The 20,704-nt window shown below is 42.8% G+C and overlaps 1 protein-coding gene across 5 annotated transcripts in view; it reads left to right on the top strand.

Annotated features, from left to right (window-relative positions):
* Positions 1 to 4,877: 4,877 nt before the first annotated feature.
* Positions 4,878 to 20,704, top strand: part of PRUNE2 (prune homolog 2 with BCH domain) — a 257,435-nt gene continuing 241,608 nt past the window's right edge. For all 5 annotated transcript variants that reach the window (XM_055311153.1, XM_055311154.1, XM_055311155.1 and 2 more), the window contains exon 1: positions 4,878 to 5,047. In XM_055311153.1, coding sequence (XP_055167128.1) covers positions 5,012 to 5,047 — 36 coding nt within the window. In that variant the 5' untranslated portion in view covers positions 4,878 to 5,011. The remainder of the gene's footprint in view (positions 5,048 to 20,704) is intronic.

The following is a 20,704-nucleotide window of genomic DNA, read 5'->3' on the forward strand; positions in this document are numbered from 1 at the left end:
TTTCCCTCTTGTTGGATTCTCTTCATGGACACCCTTGTCTTTACTTCTAGCTACTTCATTAAGTTTCTCCTCCCTTGACAGACCTTTGTGATGACTGTAATGGCATCTATGGACCAGCAATGGGGCCCTTTGCATGTAATATTACATTTAACTTTCACAGCAATCCTAAGAGGAGGATTACTCCTATTTTATAGAGGAAGACACTGAACTCTAGAGAGGATACCTTACCTAAAGTTGCTAAGCCTGAAATTACCCAGAAATTTAATGGCTTATAATAATAGTTGTTTTATTATATTCCACAGTATATGGGTCAGGAATTAGGCAGGGCTCAGCAGAGAGGGATGAACTCCATTCCACATGACATCAGCAAGCGTGGCTTGACTGGGGCTAGATAATCTATTTCAAGATGGCTCACCCACATGGCAGGCAACGGGGCTGTTAGCCAGTGCACTTAGTTCTTCTCCATGTGGGCCTCTCCATGTAGCACTTGAACTTCCTCACAGAGTGTTGGTTAGGTTCCAAGAGTGTATTCTAGGAGACAAGAAGTGGAAGCTGCCAGTCTCTTTTAAGGCTTGGTCCCAGAAACTGTCATGGTGTCATTTCTGCTATATGTCATTGCTCAGGAAGTTGTAGAGTTCTCCTAGATTAAAAGACAGGAACATAGACCTGACATGTCATTGGGAGGAGTGTCGAAGAATTTCTACCACAGCAAGGATGAAAATCCAGATTATAGTTGCGATACCATACTGCATCTCCATTAGTACAATGCCAGGTGTGTTTCTTGATTACTGAGTTTATCTTTGTATGGGAGTGACTAGACCATAAGTGCCTTGGAGCAAGGATTTTGCCTTTTACATCACTGGTGAGGCATAGTACCCATCTAAAGTGTAGTTGATGATCTATAAATGCTGAAGGAATGAATGATGAAGAGATGAGTTCTAGTCTTGGCTCTGCTTCAAAGGAGCTCTGTCAGCCCAAGCAGGATATGGATACTGAACTACTAAGGCCTACTGTACAGGCCTTGTTACCTGTACAGTAAAATAAGAGTATGGGATTAGATGATCCCTATAGTCTTCCTTTTCCCAGCACTACCATTTATTAATGTGCTCGGACTGCTATGACAAAATGCCATAAATCAACAGGTGAAACAACAGATAGTTATTTTTTCCCAGTTCTAGATGCCAGGAAGTCCAGGACCAAGGTATTGTCTGATTTGGTTCCTGGTGAGAACACTTCTCCTGGTTTGCAGACGGTCACTTCTTGCTATATCCTCAAATGGTGGAGGGAGGAAGCATGAGAGCTCTGGTTCTTCCTCTTCTTATAAGAACACCAATCCCATCTTGGGGGCTCTACCCTTATGACCTCATCTAAACCTAATTGCCTCCCAAAGGCCTCACATCCTAATTCCATGACATTGGGAGTTAGAGCTTTGACATATGAATCTTGGGAGACACAATTTAGTCCATAATAACCACTTTACGAATCTACTCAAGAGAATTAATTACAAAATAAAGAGATCTCAGATAGGGGTCTCAGTGAGAAGAGTCCAGGAGTCAAGAAACCTGAGAATGAAAAGATGAGTAGAGGAAAGGATTGTTTTATTGACAAGAGCAAAAGATGTGATTGAGAAGAGGGGTAGACTCTAGGTTCAGATGCAAATACTTGAATTATGCTGACAGCACTTGGATCAGAAGGAAGGAATTTTATGGAGGCCTTTTCATAGGTGGAGGACATTGGATGTGGGAACTATTTGGCCACAAAGGGGTAGGGGAAAGTTACAAATCAAAGTGGACTCCATATTTTGTACCTGGATTATGAGGGAAGGTGAATTTACCTAGCATCAGCAGTGGTTCTCAACTGTGACTATACAGAGAATTATCTTTTTTTTCCATTTGTTTTTATTGAAGCTCAATTTGCCAACATATAGTATAACACCCAGTGTATACAGAGAATTATCTGATGAGATTTTAAAAAATATTAATGCTTGGACTTCTCCCAAGACCACTCAATTTAGGTTTTCTGGAGATGAGGCTGGTCTTTTTCAAAGACCCCAGGCACTATGCAGCCAGGGTTGACAATTTATAATTAGAATTAGTTAAAGGCATAGATTTCTGGCTTCTGTGAAATGATAAGAGACTGAGGATTGAAAGCTGATAGCCACGAAATAACTTGGGATGTGGGTTACATGGTATATAGATTATGACTTCCCAAAGATGCCTTCACCCTAATCCTTAAAACTTGTGAATATGTTAGGTTATATGGCAAAGGAGAAATAAAGTTGCTAATCCATTGACCTTAAAACAGGGAGATTACCCTTGTTCATCCAAATAGTTCCAATGTAATAACAAGGGTCCCTAAAAAGAGGATCAGGGAGGTAGAGGGAGAGAGTCAGAGGGAAAGGTGGCTATGGAAGAAAAATAGTCAGAAAGATGCAGCGTTTTTTGCTTTGAAGATAGAGGAAAGTATCTCTAATCAAGGAATGGGGGCAGCTTCTAGAAACTGGGGAAGGCAAAAAAGAAAAAAAAGATTCTGTCCTAGAGCCTCTAGAATGGAGTGCAGCAGAATGGAGCTTGGTTGACATAAAACCTTTGTTTTAGCCTGGGGAGATCTGTGTCAGGCTTTTGACCTGTACAACTGTAAGAAAAAAATTGAAATTACTCTAAGGCATTGAGTTTGTGGTCTCTAATTCAGGAAGTCCTCCTGGAAGAGAGAAATTTTGGTGAACTGTTGGAGGGACCTCATTGGTGGAGGAAAAACTCTTTGATGTTATAATTTAAACCCAACAAGATTTTTTTTTAATCTCAAGGCTATATAATACTTACTCAGAATGTTTAAAATCAGAAGTCAAAGGAATAAAACTGTCCTATGATTGTCACTAAATTCCTTGACAGAGTCAGAGGCAATAAATTCTGGGGAATTTTTCTCAGCAATGTTACCTGAATTGTGATCAACTTCACTGATTTAAAGGCTGATAAAACACTTGTTTTACCTGGATGGTTTTAAATTACTTAAGTCAGCAAAGAAACAGATAGAATCTGCAGCTTCCACACAGCTCATCACTTGAATGTAAACCAGAACTTAATATTCCTATCACTCTCCTTTAATCAGATCTGTAGACTCTGCTGACGTTTTTTCATCAGATCCTCCTGAATAAAAAATAATTGGATAATCACACACACACAGAACCAAAAACCTTCCATATGTACATTTCTTCATTAAAGTACATTTATTGAGGATTTATATATGACACGACTTGTGTTAGGGATTCATCAGTGAATGACAGGCAAAGTCCTTGTTCTGATGGAGCTGACAGCCTGGTGAACATAGACAAGTAATTGAATAAGTTACGGTAGAGTAAAAAATATAGGTTGCCAGAGGGGAATAGGGATGGGACACTGACTCAGTGTAGGGATGGCAAAGGAGGAGTAAATCTGGGGGGATTCCTGTGGAAGATAATTTCTAGCTGCATCAGTAAACCCTGGGAGACTTTTTAAAATGGAAATTCTCAGGCTTGTTAAGTCAGACCTATTTTTTTTTTTAAGTCAGACCTATTAAGCCTGAAATCCCGGGGATGAGACACCAAAATTTGTGTTTTAATAAATCTCTGAGTGGTTCAGATATAAAGCTAAAGTTTACAAACCAGAGGATCATACCGGAGCTGCCAGTAGAATCACTTGGAGGCCTCTCACACTGTGGCTGTTGCTGTGGCCCCTCTGATTCAAATGGTCTGGGATAGAGCCTGGGAATCCGTATTATCAAACCCCTGGGTGTTAGAGTATGATTTTAATATGCATTCAAGGTTTGAGACCACTTCTCTAAGCTGCCAGAGGAAGCATGAGTTAGCCAGACGGTGAGGGCTGGTGAGGCTGGTGAGAGGGCAGGCAGGGTATTATAGCCCAGATGTAAGAGAAAGCCCAAGGTTCCTGGGATTTGATAAGGCTAGAGAATACACACAACAAAACTCTGTGGCTTAAATTTAGGTCCATAGTTATAAATTTAAGTGTTTGTTACAGTACCTCTTAACTTTGATGTGCATAGAAGTTATCTGAGGGTCTTGCAGAAACAGACCCTTATGCAGTAGGAAAGTTCTATTGCCCCATCTCCCCCAGAGTACGCACGTCAGAGAGTGGACGGGGACTGCAGAACGCGATGTAGCTAATGCTTCAGCCCAGGGCCAACAGAAGGGCAGTTAGCCGGGGTGAATTGCAGATGCCCGTTGCTGGGTGGATATGTTTCGAGGGTAAGGAGGAGCGATGCATCCTAGCAAAATCTCCCAGCCTGCTCTTCTGATTATTTTCCATCAAGGTCGTACTGCTTTTAGCTCAGCAATAACCCCCCGCCCCCCACCCCCAATCTAGCTGAGTGCATCCCCGGGCCAGGCCCGCAGAGCCAGCTCTTTAGTGACCGCTGGAGCTCTCTGTAACGTGCCAGCCAGCCAGGGAGGCGCTGGCCGAGGAGGGGGCCTCCCTGGGGACCCCCCCCCCGCTCCCCCTTCCCACCTCCCCTGGCTGACGGCGGTGCCTGCGGCAGAGCCTCCCTATGCAGCAGCCCCTCGCACTTGGCTCGCACTTCTGGGCGCTGTCCATGGTTGCAGCATCTTTCGGCGCGCCACGTCAGGAGGCCGCAGCGGGGCCCAGCGATTGGCGGAGGAGCCCCTCGCCATCCCCCAACGCCCCCGCCCTCGCGCCCGGCCCCGAGCCCCGGCCCCGCAGGCGCGTGCCAGTGCGCGCGCGGGGCGCGCCCTGGGGCTCCCGGGAGTCACACCCACTTTCCTTATTAGGGCAGTCAGACGCCCCGAGCCCGCGGCGGGGGCGCGGGGGTGGGGCGGGGAGCCCTGGGAGGCGACAGCCGAGGGCGCAGCCACAGCCTCAGCCGCCTCTGAGCGGCAGGAGGGAGCAGCGGTCCCTGCGCACCCACCGGCCAGTTTCCCGAGACCCGGCTTCTCTCCGCGGGGCGGAGATCCTCCTCCGCACCCCGCTGGGTACCCCTCGCCCAAACCTCTCGGGAAGACATGGAAGAATTTTTGCAACGCGCCAAATCTAAACTGGTAAGTTGGCGGAACAAGGCTGTGTGCGTGCGTGTGTGCCTGTGTGTGTGTGTGTGTGTGTGTGTGTGCGCGCGCTCGCTGATAAGAGGAAAGGGCATTGCAGCAGAGAAGGAAGAAACAACTTTGCCACTTAGTTGTCAGTGTGTGCGGACTATCCGCTGGAAAGAATCTCTGGAACTCTGGTCCATACAGCTGGCAGCCTGTCTCCCGAATCCTTCCCCAAAGGCAGGCGAAGTGCTGAGCGGGGGGTGCTCAGCCAGGCAGAAGTTGGGTTCTGTGTGTCCAGCTTCGGTTCTATGGCCTGAGGTCGGAGGGGATCTAGCCAACCTGCAATTTTCTTCTGACGCCTGGAGGGTTAATGGGTGTGGTGCTCCTTTCCAAAACGAGCCCAGCCCTCTGCAGATGCAGTAGGTGTAAGTGTGAAGGGGTGGAGGGGTGGGGGAGGAAGGATCCCTTAGAACTATATACTTCAGCAGAAGGCGGTGGCAAAGCGTGAGGCAGAGGTTAGAGTGCTGGCTAGGAAAGGTATGTGGGGCGAATGCGCAGTTCACGGGGCGGCCCTCACAATGAGCTTGCTCCAGTGCAGGAGTGAGGGATGCTCCAGTGTGAATCCTGTCTCTCGGTCCCCTGTTCAGATCTGTCATTTGGGCAGAGGCAGAAGGGAGAAGACCCAACTGTTGCTGATGATATGCGGTTTGCCAGACTATTGTTCTCCAGTGAGGAGATCAGCATGTTGGCCCATGTGCTGTCCAAAGAGTGAACTGTAATTTTATTGTGTGTATTGACAGTTGCTACACATTCTGGAACAACAGATTCTAGCAGCTTCCTAATTCCAAACTGTTTTGGCTTTCCAGCAGAGCAGTAATAAACATAATGGAAGTGTTTCTGTTTCCATACTTAGGAAAAAGCCTCTGCTCATTTAGAAGCAATATCTTTAATGAACAGTGAAAGTACCTTTCATGGGCCTGGCATAGGAGGAAATGCATAATTTATTATGCCTTTAACCTTTAAACCTTCATAGAAGACAAAATACAAAGTCTGCATTAAGGTGACATCTTGATCACAAGGCAGGATATTTGCAGGGTTATCACAGTAGCTTATTTTACAACAAAGTGTAGACTCAGGTGTGAATCTTACAATGATTTAACTCTGTCTTTCAAAAGACCATTAGAGTTGATCAATGCTAAGGTAAGTGTTTTGTTTTCTACCTTAAGTCTCCCGGAGAGTCAAATGTTTGTGGTGATTTCAGAATTGAGAAAGTTGGTGGTCATGTGGTCATTTCAGTGTTTATGGCTGACCTCCTTATAGTTTTACTTGAGCATATGAAGGAAAATTGTGATTTCAGAAATTGGATACATTTCTGGTAGTGTAGGTAAGCTCTCTCTCTCTCTCTCTCTTTTTTTTAACCTAACATTGAGTGAGAAATGGTCAAAAAGGAAAGTCCATTGTACCAACTTATTTACTTATTTTGTTGGTGGGTAAAAGTGAATGACCATCAGTGATACATCCAGATTTAGATCATGCCTGTGTTCCTGTGTTCCACTCCTGAAACATGTATTTTAGCAATAAACCTTTAGATTGTGGTATCTGATGTGAGCAAGAGATTTGCCTCCTTTCTGAAAAACAATTGCTGGAATGGAAAAATCTCCTATTTCAGAGCAATCAGTTGAAAGTAATGGGTAAGTTTATTTACCGAGTCCCTTCATTAGACGAGCAATTTGCTCTACATCATTAAAAAAAAAAAAAAGACAGGAAAAAGAAGTGGTTGTTTGAAATACTGCTCCTAGTTTCCTGTGTTAGCCAGAAAAACAATTACTGCTAATTTTGCTTTTTCTTTGAATAGGTTTCTTGCTAGAGATTACAGTTAGTCTTTCATATTCAACCACAGAAAAGATGTTTTGGTGTCTTTTGGTGTCACATTTCCCCTGACAAATGATATCTTCTAAGTAAATAAAATTTTTACTTAATTTACTACATTAACTCTAGTAGTAGATAACCTTTTGCTTTAGAGGATAGATAATCTTCGTTTTGGAGGAAAAAATTAAGTCAATTATTATGACATTCATTTGTGAGAAGTATATTCATAGTAAATGAGTACGATTAAAAATATCAGGCTAATACTTTGGGAAACATTTTAAGGAGAAGAAAATTATGCTGGCTTTTATTTAAGCCTGATTAGACCAGAATTAGTTAGAATTTAGGTGTTATGGTTAAGCTGTTTTCCATCAGAAGTTAATATAGACTTATCCGCCTGATACCTTTGAAAAGTCTAGCTGGCAGGTTTCTTTCCTACCTACTTGACTTCTCACTTTGATATTTTGTAGTCACGATGTGTATCTTTTAATAGTTTGAAATAGTCCATGTCCTCTCCAAAGTCCTAACATAATCTCACCATCTTTGGAACTAGCTAATTCCAATAGACTATAGAAATTTTAAGTTGCAAAATGGAGTAACTACTAATCATGGGTAAAACTTCCAGTGATCAAAACTTTGAAGAAAGAGTGCTTCTTTTTTCCTTTTGACTAGGAGCATTTATTATTCATCTGTCATTGTGAGGCGAGAAGAAGCTCTCCCATTCTAGGCCAGGCCTCTTTTTTTTTAAGATTTTATTTATTTATTCATGAGACACACACACACGCAGAGAGAGAGAGAGAGAGAGAGAGAGAGAGAGAGGCAGAGATATAGGCAGAGGGATAAGCAGACTCCCTGCGGAGAGCCTGATGCAGGACTCGATCCCAGGACCCCGAATCCAAGGACCCTTGGGATCACGGCCTGAGCCAAAGTTAGATGCTCAACCATTGAGCCATATAGGTACCCCCAGGCCCTGGTGTTGATCAGAAATCTTTGAGGCGGAAGGGACATTTTTGAATTTTATCAGGTAGTTTGGAGCTTATGTCTGTTGAAATTGGGGGAGCATGCTGTCAATTCTCTTTCATCCCTGTCTGCTTCTGCTGATCCTTAAACTAAGGCAGATTCACTGCCATAATTCCATCCCTCTTTCCCCTAAATCTCTCCTTCCAATACACACCCTTCCTTCCTGAGAATATGCTATATTCATCAGAAATGGCAAAAGCAGACCGCCGAGTGTGGCCTCAGTAGGATCGCTCCCTCCTGGCACTCAAATGCTTCTCTAGAGGGCCTGCCTTTTGCCTGCTTAGGACATGCTTGGGTGCTTAGATCTTCTTGGTAAAAAAAAAACCTTAGCTGACGGTGGAGGGCAGCAAGAAAAGTGGTCACTTACTGGGAGCGTGGTCTCCTGAAATGGCACCTTCTTGACAAATACAGAATGACAGATAGGAAATTAACCCAGTGAGGTTAATTGTCAGGACAGTCGAGCAAGCAGTAGGAGAGCACGACCTCCGAGACAGTAGAGAGCTGATCAAAGAGTGATGCTTTTTACCTGGGTGCATTCCCCTGATGTGAGCACTCAGCTATGTTTCTGATCTGTACACTCACTGCTAGAACTCGAAATGAGGATAAAAACCCGTTTTCTTTTTCTTCTGCTAGTGCCCACCTGGCTTTGCTTCCACCTGCCCGTTCAGAGCTGGAATAGGGGCAGAGATCAAATGCTATAGTTCTAGGCTCATCCTGAAGTTTTAGCTATGCTTTCCATTTTTAGTTATGCCATTTCTTTGGTGGTGTCTTAGTTATTCTTAATTGTAGCATTTCTATGATAAGAAAAATTGAGGGAGGGAGAGAATGAGGGCTCCCTGCCTTAGGCTGCAATTTGGGAAATGTCCTACCATGTCATAGTGGTCAGCTCAGAAAAGCATTCAGGCCAAGATGACCTCATGGTGGCAGTAAATGGTCCAAATTCCAATGAACTTTGTTGGGGGTGGCAGTGGGTGGGGGAAGAAACAAATTAAAAGAAGAATCAGAGTTCTGGGGCTCTGGCTGGTGGGAAACCAAGGTCCCCACACTTGGTAGCCTGGCTACTGAGCCCCTCCCACTGCCTGGACCCCAGCAGCTGATGCAATTCAAGCAGCTGCTAATGGGTGGGTGGGTGGGGGTCACTACCGTCCACATGCCCTCAGATGTAGATCACTAGCCAGCCTTGGGGGATGGAGTAGTGTCAGCTGCCACTGGAAGGATCCAGGGCACATCTCTGTCTCAGGAATGCGGTTTTCAAAGACAGGGTGGAGATAGGGTCACCACTACAGTGTGAGGAACTCATCTGTCCCTCCCGCAGAGACAGCTGCAGGTGAAGAGCTTTGTTCTGCAGTGGGTATTAGTCAGCACATGGCGTTGTAGAGCAGAAAAATTCTGGGTGACCTAAATGTCAACTTAGATTCTGTGGTACGTGGTATAAAGACCCAGAAAGCACATTCAGAACCATAAAAGAACAACCACATTTAAGTTGTAGAGGAGATGAGGCTTTTAAAAAGAAAGAGAAACACGGCAGTGTGTTTGCAGAGTCATCATCTTGATTGGAAGTTGGAGGAACATACTCTTGATTCCTTTACAAGATGAGAAGTTGGACATGTCAACAAAAAGCGTCTTTAAAGTGGCCGTTGCAGATATTTTGAAGGGCCCGCTGTGGTGAGGAGTAGTGATGGAGATGGAGCTGCTGTCAGAGCAGTTTCCTCTGGGGTGCTGAGCTCATTCTGATCACAGCCCACGGGATCAGCTCCCTCCCCATCATAAGCCAGGGTTGGTGCACTTGAGACTTTGCCAGAGCACTGGTGAGCAGGAAGGAGACTCAGGAATCCAAGGAGAAAAGAGCCCTTGCTTGCTTTAGCCCTGGAGTCAGCTCCATTTCTCACATCTACAGCTCTCAGACCCGGAGCTGTGAATTATCAGCCCCAGGGTCCACGGAGGAGAGTCAGACTTTTTTCGGTGTAAAATCTCACAGTGGATTGGTCTGCTTCAAAGGTTAAGAATTGGTGGTCACTGTCATTCAGATCGCACCTTGGGTCTTAGAGGACGTGATTAGGTGAGCAAGGGCACCGTTGAATGAATGACTTGGGAATATTTTATGTTAACTGGGTAAAAAGATGACAGCTATGGTATAACCTGCTTATTTCTTTTGTAGCACTTACTTAGGCAGATATTAACCTTGTCTGGGGTTTGGTGTGCTGGTCTACAGAGCTCCTATAAGCAATGGTGGCTTGGTGATGGAGGTGTCACTCTTTGTACATTGACTCCTCCCTGGAGTGCTAGCTGAGCAGACAAAAGGGTGAGGGAGAACTACCTGGGTCTGGATGAATGCTGTGAAAAGGGAAAGAACATCTGGGGACCAGAGAAGTGAAGTGCATATTGCCTTGGTCACTGATTCTGTTTGGACCCTGGGGTTTATGGTAGAGTCATAGAGTTTGGAGTCATCTTTGAAAAGAAATGAGGGAAGGGCAGGACTGACATACTTAGGAGGCAGCATTCACATTGAGTTTGATATGACTGGCACCCTCTGGGTTTGTGCAGTACACAACCTGCACAATCATACATGGCTTCCCTGCCCCAAGTCCTAAAGTAGCCTACTCAGAATCTCTGGCAATGTGCCAAATCCATTTCTGGCTGACCCCTGTGTCTTTGAGCTTTGGTTTCCAGGAGAAGGTAGCATTTCTCCTGAAAAGATCCTGGGAGGCAAACTGGGTACTAGATTGCTCTGAAAAATCAGACCCACAAAATCTGGATTGAAAAAACTAACCTGATAACACGGTCTTTGGGTTTTTAATCTGAAAAATGGGATATTGATACCCACTTTGCAGGTTTGTTGTAAAACTGAAATACTATATCTACAGCCCTCAGCACAGAGCCTGGAACAGTGGCTGCTTCCCTCCATTTGTCCCAAGCTGGTCATTTTCTGCAGTTCCTTACCTCAGCGAATGGCATTACTATCCATCTGGTTCCTCCAGCTGGAAACTTCCTTCTCCTCCACCCCATCCCCACCCACCTTATCCCAGGCATCACTAAGTCATCTGGATGACTGTAATGGTGGGCTCACCAGTCTCCTGTAAACCACTCTCCCACTGCTGCCAGAGAGATAATTATGAAAGCACCTTTTGCACCTCTGTAAACCTCATGACACTTCTATTGCTCTTAGGAAAGGAGCACTTAGTATCCTGGGATCTGACCCAGTGTGCTGCTCAGCTTCTTTGGGCTTCTCCTCCTACCTGATATAAATAACTCCTACCTTTCCTTCAGGTTAGGTAAAGAAGGGAAGTCTTGCTGAAAGAACTCTTCCCACTCCATCTCTTTCACTTCATGGGTATAAGTTGGGTTTTGGATAATGACTTTAGATCATTTACCTCAGCTTATCATTATATCTCTATTGGGCATGTTTGTTTGATGAATCAGAGTAAAAAACAGGTCTCTGTGTGGTTTTGTTCACCACCTATATCAGGGCCCAGTGCAATGCCTGATTGTTAGTAAGTTGTTTGTTTTGGCAGTTAATCATGCTGTATTATTGTTAATGAAGTGCAAAGAGCCTTCCAATTATGTCACCTAGAGATCCTTTCACCCGTTGCTCTGTTTGATTGTTCTGTTTGGTTTGCCAGTGTCCAAATGAATCTGAATGGCATCATTCACTTTGGCGAGGGGATCAGGGCAGCAGATGGTATAAGCATCATGGGTCACCAGATGAGGGATTCTTTTCATGCCCACAAAGATCTTTCTCACTTTGCACAACTTGTACTTGCAAAATGAAGAATAGCAAAGCAACACTTGGTGTTGCAGAATAGACAGAAATTCTCTTTGGTTTTGTCAATGCTGTGATGACCTCCATTAAGATACAGAGTAGGCTATCAGTTTGGAGCTTGCAGTTAATGAATTGCTGCATGCAGATCTTCTTTCCTTCATTTCCTGTCAGGGAGTAATTAAGCCTGTTCCTTAGAGAGAGATGAGGGAGGACATTCTCTCAGCTTATGGGGACCAGGAGGTAGACAAGGAGCAAACACACTGGCCTGTTATTCTAGCATCTAAAGCTTTGGAGCTGCAACAGGCTTCAGATGCTTCCTGGGATTGTGAGCCATGCCTGTGCTAGACACAAAAAGAGCAAAGTGTTTTTAGAATGCATGAAAACATAGGGCAAGAGCCTTGCACAAATCATAACCCATTATAGTGACTCAATAAAAATTAAGAAGTGATATACACAACTGAAGAATTATTGAATTCTGCATCTGAAACTAATGATGTACTATATGTTGGCTAATTAAATTTGAATTTAAAAAAGAACAAATTAATAAATGGATGGGCAGGTGCAAACTCCTCATGATTTGAATCTGACGAGGGACTGGCGACAGTATGTACAAACCCAGGTTCTTTTATTAGAAGGAGGGGAGAAACATTAAGGTCGAGGGCCATCCAGCACTTTGCACAAAGTGTGTACCTCATACAAAATGTTACTACAAACTAATGAGGCTAGTTTTTATGCATGATGGTTTGGAATCTGCAAATACTGGTTGAATCAAAGCATGAATGGATTGTAAAGAGGCAAGGAAAGGAATGGGCCACTAAAAGCCTCTACAAAATCACATTGGGTAGATCAGCATACAGAGTTTATTAGTGCCTTAGATCCTCCTCTGTGTACTTCAAAGACTATAAATTATACTTCCCCAATCCCAACTACCTCACCAAGTCTGCCCAGCTCATTCTGCTTCCTCTGGACCAGTACTAATTTCATGAGAGAGGTTGGCTTTTCAGAGTCCTTGAGAGGAAAAGTGCAAGGCATTCCAGACTAGTCTCATTAGTATTTCTGCCCAACCCTGACACTGCAGACCTCATGCATGGGATAAACCCGTGCATTGTCCAGAAGCAGACTCCTTGTCTGACCAGCATGATCCTCCACTTCATCTAACTCTCAGGGATGTGACCAGACTTACCCAGGTGCTCTTATTAGCCTATGATGCAAGAGTCTTTTGGAAATGATGGTGTCCAGAAAAATTGCATATTTTTGGCTCCATGCATTTTTATTTTTCACTTCTTGCTTTGGCTGTCAGGAAGCTCAAAACTATATTGATGCTTACTCCCTTAGCCTAGTGTTTTTGTAGTAAGTTTTTCCTATTTTTATTGCTTAGTTTCTACATTGTTATAACTTGTTTTACTGTGATTTTTTGCTTAATTTGTATTTTTTTTAAATTACAAGTACCTTATTCTTTTAGACCCTGGCAAGAATAAATAAATACATTTTACAGTAATGTTTATTACCATGAACATGTTTTGGCAACAGGTCTAGTGTAATTCAGGGTTTATGTACTCACTTTTGGGAATTAGCTGTTTTTGTGATTGCAAATATTGTGTGAGAGCTTCAAAAAAGTAGTTGAAATCAGGCATCAATCAACACAATCAAAACTGTATATTTGTTCTCATCCTTAAGGACTGATGCCTTCCCGGGAAGCAGCAGTAATCACACATTGCTGTAACCTGAGCCTGGAGCCCAGGATGTAGCCCGTGGTAGAAGCTGCCAGGCCTAAGTAGGAAGATTTGGGAAGAGTTTCATAGAGTACTTTTGGATTTGGAGGAAGCTTGGAGATCCTCTTGTCTTCCCCATCCCTTCTTTCCCCTAAATGCAGTATGGCATGGTGGCTAATGGTGTGGACCCTGGAGCCAGATGCCTGATTTCAAAGCCTCATTTTGCCAGTTTTATTTACTGGTCAGGCAGCCTTAGTTACTTAGCCTTGATGAGTCTCGATTTCTCATCTATAAAATGAGAACAAAATTAGCACTCCTTTCTATAGGGCTGTTGCAGGTGTTAATGTCCTAAGATGAGAACGTGATCTGTATCCATAGTACGAAAAACATGAAAGGGATCACTGGTGGACAAGAGAGCCAGGAAGCCCTACTGACATTTCACAGATATAGGGATAATTCTTAATTCTTTTTTTTAAGATTTTTAAAAAATTTATTCATGAGAGACACATAGAGAGAGGCAGAGAAATAGGCAAAGGGAGAAGCAGGCTCCCTTTGGTGAGCCTGATGTGGGACTTGATCTCAGGACCCTGGGATCATGACCTGAGCTGAAGGTGGACGCTCAGTCACTGAGCCAACCAAGTGCTCCGGGACAATTCTTAATTGTTAGATTTTTTTTTTTTAGTTTGCCTAAAATTTGGTGAATATCTGTCTTCCACCTAAGAGATCTGTTTTTTTGGCTTATTTTTTTTTCACTGAATGTCAACAATGGTCTTGGGAGGTAGGTATTATTCTCCTTTTGCAGTTGAGGAAATAGCCTTAGCAACTCAGGAAGTTTGCCCACTTCCCACTGCCAATGAAGAGCAGAGATAGTGGGGTGCCCGGTGGCTCAGTCAGTTAAGTGTCTGCCTTTGGCTCAGGTCATGATCTCAGGGTCCTGGGATCAAGCCCTGCATTACCTGCTTCTACCTGTTTGTGTTCTCTCTTGCTATCTCTGTTACTATTTTTCTCTCTGTCTCAAATAAATAAATAAAATATTTTTTTAATAAAATATTTTTAAAAAAGGAAGAAAAGCAGAGCTAGAGTTTGCTCCCAGATCAGCTGACTCCAATTCCAGGACTCTCTTCTAATAGCCTAAGCGCCTCTCCCCACCTGATCTCCTGGAACACTTCATTCCCTTTAAATTAGAAGTGAACAACTTGACAGGTTTATAGGAGGATTGGATGGTAAGTCCACTTTGACCTGAGAGAGGTTTATTTCTTTGTGTTGCCAGCTTTATATTAAAAACCCTCTGGACAACTGAGTAATCAACTAATATTATTGAGAACCCGCTATGAGAAAAGTATGTTGCTCAGCTGTCTCTGATTTGGTTGAACAATTTGGGAGACATTTCTCTATACCAATACAAAAGGAATATAAAAGATTGATAAACTATTTGGAAAATTGGCATGTGACTGGCTTTTACAATGGTCAGAAATATAGTGGGAATTTAGTGAATTTTTAAAGAAGAGAATACATTTCAAAAGAAAGTTTGAAATTGCCCCTTACTGTCAAGGTTGTTGGCACAACTTTTGGTTTTGCAGATTTCTTCATAGGCCTCTTGCTGGAGGCCTTAAGGATTAGTTTGATTGATTGCCTGATTGATCGATTGATCATACACAATGGGGTGACTCACCCCAATGACATAGCTAATGAGGAAAAGAGCTGGAGTCCAGACACAGTTCTCAGTAGTACCAAGTCTGCTTTTTGTTCTTGAGTCTTCAGGCTTAGCAACACCCCTGAAACTGCTGGTTATATTCAAGACATATAGGAGTGAAGGAAAGGAAAAGAAGGAAAAGAGGGGAGGTAGAAGTGGAATTGGAAGGAAGCTAGGAGAAAAAAGAAGGAGAAAAGGATTTTAGAGGGGGGAACACAGAGAGAAGTGGTGAGGCATAGAAGAACGTCCTTCCCAAACCCAGGTTGCAATGAGTGGTAGACCCAGCACTTCCTGTTTCTGGAGTTCACTCATCTGGCGACTTCAGCCAACCTTAAGTCCCTTGAAAGGTAGAATTATGCAAGAGCAGCTTTCCCTTAGGCAGCCAAAACTGACTATTGAAAACATATCTTTATGAATACATAAAGAAGATGTGTGTGTAGAGGAATATGATGCAGCCATAAAAAAGATGAGATTGTGCGATTTGCAACAACATGGATGGACCTAAAGGGTGTTATGCTAAGTGAAACAGGTCAGTCTGAGAAAGACAAATATTATATGATTTCCCTCGTGTGGGAACCAAAAAACAAAACAAGTGAATAAACAAACCAAAGGCAGAGTCAGACCTATAAATACAGACAATAAGTTGATGGTTGCCAGATGTTAAGGGCGTTGGAAGGATGGACAAAATGGGCGAAGGGGAGTGGGAGGTACAGGTTTCCAGTGAAGGTATGAATAAGTCATGAGAATAAAAGGTGCAGCAGAGTATACGGTCAGTGGTATTGTAATAGTGATGTGTGGTGACATATGCATAACTATCTCACAAGCGTAGCTAGTGGTGGGCACAGCATAATGTACAGAGCTGTTGAATCACTATGTTGTATACCTGAAATTAATGTAACATTATGCATCAACTATACTCAAATAGATAAATTTTAAAAAAAGAAAGCATATCTTTAAAGTTAGTTCTTTCCTCATAGGAAAATCCCTCAAACTCTATCCCTGAGCCTATTTGTGAGCCTATTTGTGTAAAACACCCAAGAGCAATGCTGGAAACATAGCAAAGATTCACAAATGTTAGCTTTCTCTCTCTCTCTCTTTCTCTCTCTATCATCATCATCATCACTTAGTTTGTGTTTCGACAAAATATTCACAAGCTTGTTTTTCTCAAAGCACGGTGATGGAAGAAGAGGTTGCCAAAGACTGTAATTTCTGCTAACTTACAATGGAGGAATTGCACAAATAAAACCAAAATCAAACAGAACCTATCAGAAGCAGACCCAGGCCCTCGCTAAGTACCATTTCATCTGGGATAGGGTTAATAGTACTAAGCATCTGCACGGTGTCTGGGGCTGTAACATCAGTGACGTAAAGTACATTGTTGATGGTCACAGTAATAACCATGAATAATCAAAGAAGAAAGACCATTAAGCACAGTGTCCTGTTTAAGGACAAAGGTGGGGGTGTGCAAGCAGTTTCAGAAAAATTTCTAATTCAGGGGATCCCTGGGTGGCTCAGCAGTTTAGCACCTGCCTTTGGCCCGGGGCGTGATCCTGGAGTCCCGGGATCAAGTCCTGCGTCGGGCTCCCGGCATGAAGCTTGCTTCTCCCTCTGCCTGTGTCTCTGCCTCTCTCTCTCTCTCTCTCTCTGCCTCTCTCTCTCTGTCTATCATGAATAAATAAATAAATCTTAAAAAAAAGAAAAGAAAAATTTCTAATTTAGATTAATTAAAACAGAAAAAAATAGAAAGGAATTGTCACATGGAGGGTAAGCTTTGTCCAGAAAAGTGCTTGCACAGGAGACCTCGTTCTTAAGGGAAGCCAGATATGTGAAATGTCATGGTTTTTATAACAAGTGATCATGAGTCAGGAGGGAGGGCGATGGTGCTAAAAATGTGAGCCTGATGTGAGGAGGCAGAAATAGGCTTGTGGCATGTAGAATGTACGAGAAATCCTGCTCCCTGCTCCCATCCTGAGTTGAGAATTAATTCTGGTTCTGGACTCCACAAAAAAGTTGCAGCAGTGACCATGAGCCTGTAAAGAAATTCCCTAAGAACAGTTCAAAAGGGAAGGGTGGCTGATAGACTTTCAATTATTTGAAAGGTTTTTGTGGGAGAGTTGCCATTCCCAGAGAGCATTTCTTTCTCTCATAATAAAAAGAATAAAACAAAAACATAAAACAGGACTTTTAGAATAAGTGGCTTTTGTCAAAAAAAAAAAAAGAAGAAGAAGATGCCCATCAATTCAGTAAGGTCCAATTGTTTTGTTGTGAACATTATCAATCAATTAATTGAAGGTGCAAAAGAGAAATCTGCATGCTTGTGTCTTGCTCCCCAAAATGTAAAAAAAGAGAAAAAGCAGAAGTTCATCCTCAATGTAGAAGTGTTTTGTTCACCTTTGCACTCGTCATAGACATTTTCCCCAACAAGTGGCCGGTGGTGCTGGCCAGATCAGCACCTGGCTCCGGAAAGACAGAAGTGTCACAGCAGGTGCACAGATCATCTGCTCCCTTGCCGTGGGTATGTCTGAAAGGGACATACTGTCTGCTCCAAGGGAAGGCAGTGTCCCTGGACCCTTCTCTAGGGAGGCAAGGGGACAAGTTGCTCTTTGGCCAACCAAACTCTCTGTTTCTTTTTCCCCCATTTTTACTGAGAAATAATTGTCATACATCACTGTATACATTTAAGTCATACAGCATGAGCTTTGATTTACTATATTGTAAGAGGATTACCACAATAGGTTCGACTGATACCATTTTCTTTTATAGATACAATAAAAAGAAAAAAGAATAAAGGGAGAAGATTTATTCTTATGATGAGAACTCTTAGGATTTACTCTCTTAACAACTTTTCTATATATGGCATGGCAGTGTTAGCTGTAGTCATCATGTTGTACGTTATTACATCTCTGCTGCTTTAACACTTCCATCTGCCCCCTGGCCCTTAGCAGCCTTGCTTGGTTTGCGTGGGGCATCTCCCGACCCAAATACCAGGTAGGATTCTCTCACCCTTTGGCAGCTATTGTGAAAATGGACTCTCAGAGCTATTGCCTTTTGGAGGGCTGGATTCTTTCAGGGAAAAGTGAACAGTACTTCAGTTTTTTAGTTTTTTTTAAATTTTTTTATGATAGTCACAGAGAGAGAGAGAGAGAGAGAGAGAGAGAGAGAGGCAGAGACACAGGCAGAGGGAGAAGCAGGCTCCATGCACCGGGAGCCCGACGTGGGATTCGATCCCGGGTCTCCAGGATCGCGCCCCAGGCCAAAGACAGGCGCCAAACCGCTGCGCCACCCAGGGATCCCTCGTACTTCAGTTTTTTTTATGAATTAACACAAGCTTAAAATTTGATTCAGATTTTATCTTTTGAGTATTTACCAAGTATTGGGAGAACTCTGGTTTTCCTTCTTTCTAGATCATAGGCAACTGAAAGCATGGTCTTAGGAAATGCATATAGTTATAGGAAAAGATAAATGGGAAGGAACATTTTATGGTCTAGCTGAATATTTCTTCTGTTATTTAATTGTGAGTTTGCTTTGTAAGATTCTAACATAATAAAGCCATGTACGGAACAAAGCAACTACATTGGTCTGTAACTGATCGTGTGCTTGCTTCCTGGCGGATATCCCTGGACTCTGGCCTGAAGCTCTAGCTCTCTTGGCTCCACTCTAAGAAATATCCAGACATAAACTCACTGTGGTGGATGCAGATCAAAATGCCATCCCAGAACTGGCTTTTAAAATACTTTGAAAAATTCATTAGCCTTCCAATGTATTAGGTCACTGTGAGCCTGATGGGAGGACAAATGTATTTCTCACTTCTATGGAATTATTTCATGCCAAGATAGCCTTCTGACCAAGCATAACATCACTGTAAAAGTCAGTTCACACTCGTAGGATTTCAGATGCCTCTATTTACATAGCTTTGATGAATCTCATAAACACTGAGCCATGCTTATTACTACTGGCCCCTTCGTTGGAGCTTTGCTTTCAGCACAGTTTATAATCAGCTACTCTGATCTCTATGTCACACTGGACATACCCTGCCCCGTCACTTCAGGGCGTGGTGTGTGGAAACAGGAATCAGGATTCCATGTGTTTAGCCATAGTCTTTTGTTAGTGATTTCTTGCTTTGAAACTGTCAGTTATTTTATTTATTTATTTTTTATATTAATTTTTATTTACTTATGATAGGCACACAGTGAGAGAGGGAGGCAGAGACACAGGCAGAGGGAGAAGCAGGCTCCATGCACCGGGAGCCCGACGTGGGATTCGATCCCAGATCTCCAGGATCGTGCCGTGGGCCAAAGGCAGGCGCTAAACCGCTGCGCCACCCAGGGATCCCGAAACTGTCAGTTATTTTAATGCAGACCTTTACTTTGAAACTACTGTGGGAGCACAGATCTTGTAACATTGAAACAGATGACTTTAGATTTTTATTTTTATCAATTTCAGCCTCATGGTCTTATGTGTCAGGTTTCATTTATTTACAAAATAATAAGTTAAATGTTAAAGCAAATTTGAGAAATAGAGGAAAGCTGGAAAATGAACCATAAACATTAAAGGAAATAAAAACTAAAAATGAAAATTACCTACTTTTTTTTGGAGGGGGAACAAAGGAGTAGAGGGAGAATCTAATGCAGGCTCCACACCCAGCATGGAGCCTGCCTTGGGCCTCCATCTCACTACCCTGAGATCATGACCTGAGCCAGAATCAAGAGTCAGACTCTCAAGAGTGAAGCACCTGGTACCCTGAAATTTACCCACTTTCATTCCAGCGTGACTGTTGGCAATAGTTTGGCAAGTAGTCTTTCTTTTCTGTGCATAGAATCAAGATAGAATATTCATGCACTTCAGTATCCTAATTTTTATTTTACTTAACATTTTGATCAACTATTTCCCTATGTTATTGAATTATAATCCAAATCAGCATCTTAAATCATAGCATACAGTGAGTAAAGAAGATTTATGATGGTTAAACATTTTGATCATCCCTCCTATTTTTTGCTCTTGTTAATTACACTGGCACAAACATCTCTGTAGCTAAAATCTTTTTATCTTATGTAGAATAGTGTCCTTAAAATAGTAATTATTGGAACAAAAAATATATTCTTTTTTAAAAAAGATAAATAGTCTTAAGTTTCTTGATAAATCATTCCAAATTGATTTCTGGATGAAATCCACCAAGTTTCAAGACCCAGGTGGTTCAGAAAGGTGTACTTGTTCCATAGAACATGGTTAACAGTCAAGTATGGATCTGAGCAAATAATCTGAAGCTGCCTTGCTGCTAGATTAAGATCATCATAACCCAAATTGTACTACACCAATTATGGCTCTTATTTGAAACAATGAAGTAGAATCTGACCAGAGAGGCCACTTCCTCTTTTTTCCCTACTTCCTCTATTTCAAAAGGATTGAGCCTCAAGAAGCAATCAGCAATAGTGTTTACTAGTTGCCTGGTGTGGTACTTCAAGACATGATTTTGCATTTCATAGCTTCTTTTACCTTTGTGGTTTCACTTGGTCAACCTTGTGTAGGGCATATGTTATTATATCTACATCACAGATGAGAAGGACAAGGCCAGAGAGGTGAAATGTAGCCTTGCCCAAGCACACACAGCCAGCAAATGG

This window comes from Nyctereutes procyonoides, unplaced genomic scaffold (genome assembly GCF_905146905.1).
Source record: "Nyctereutes procyonoides isolate TBG_1078 unplaced genomic scaffold, NYPRO_anot_genome, whole genome shotgun sequence".
NCBI lineage: Eukaryota > Metazoa > Chordata > Mammalia > Carnivora > Canidae > Nyctereutes > Nyctereutes procyonoides.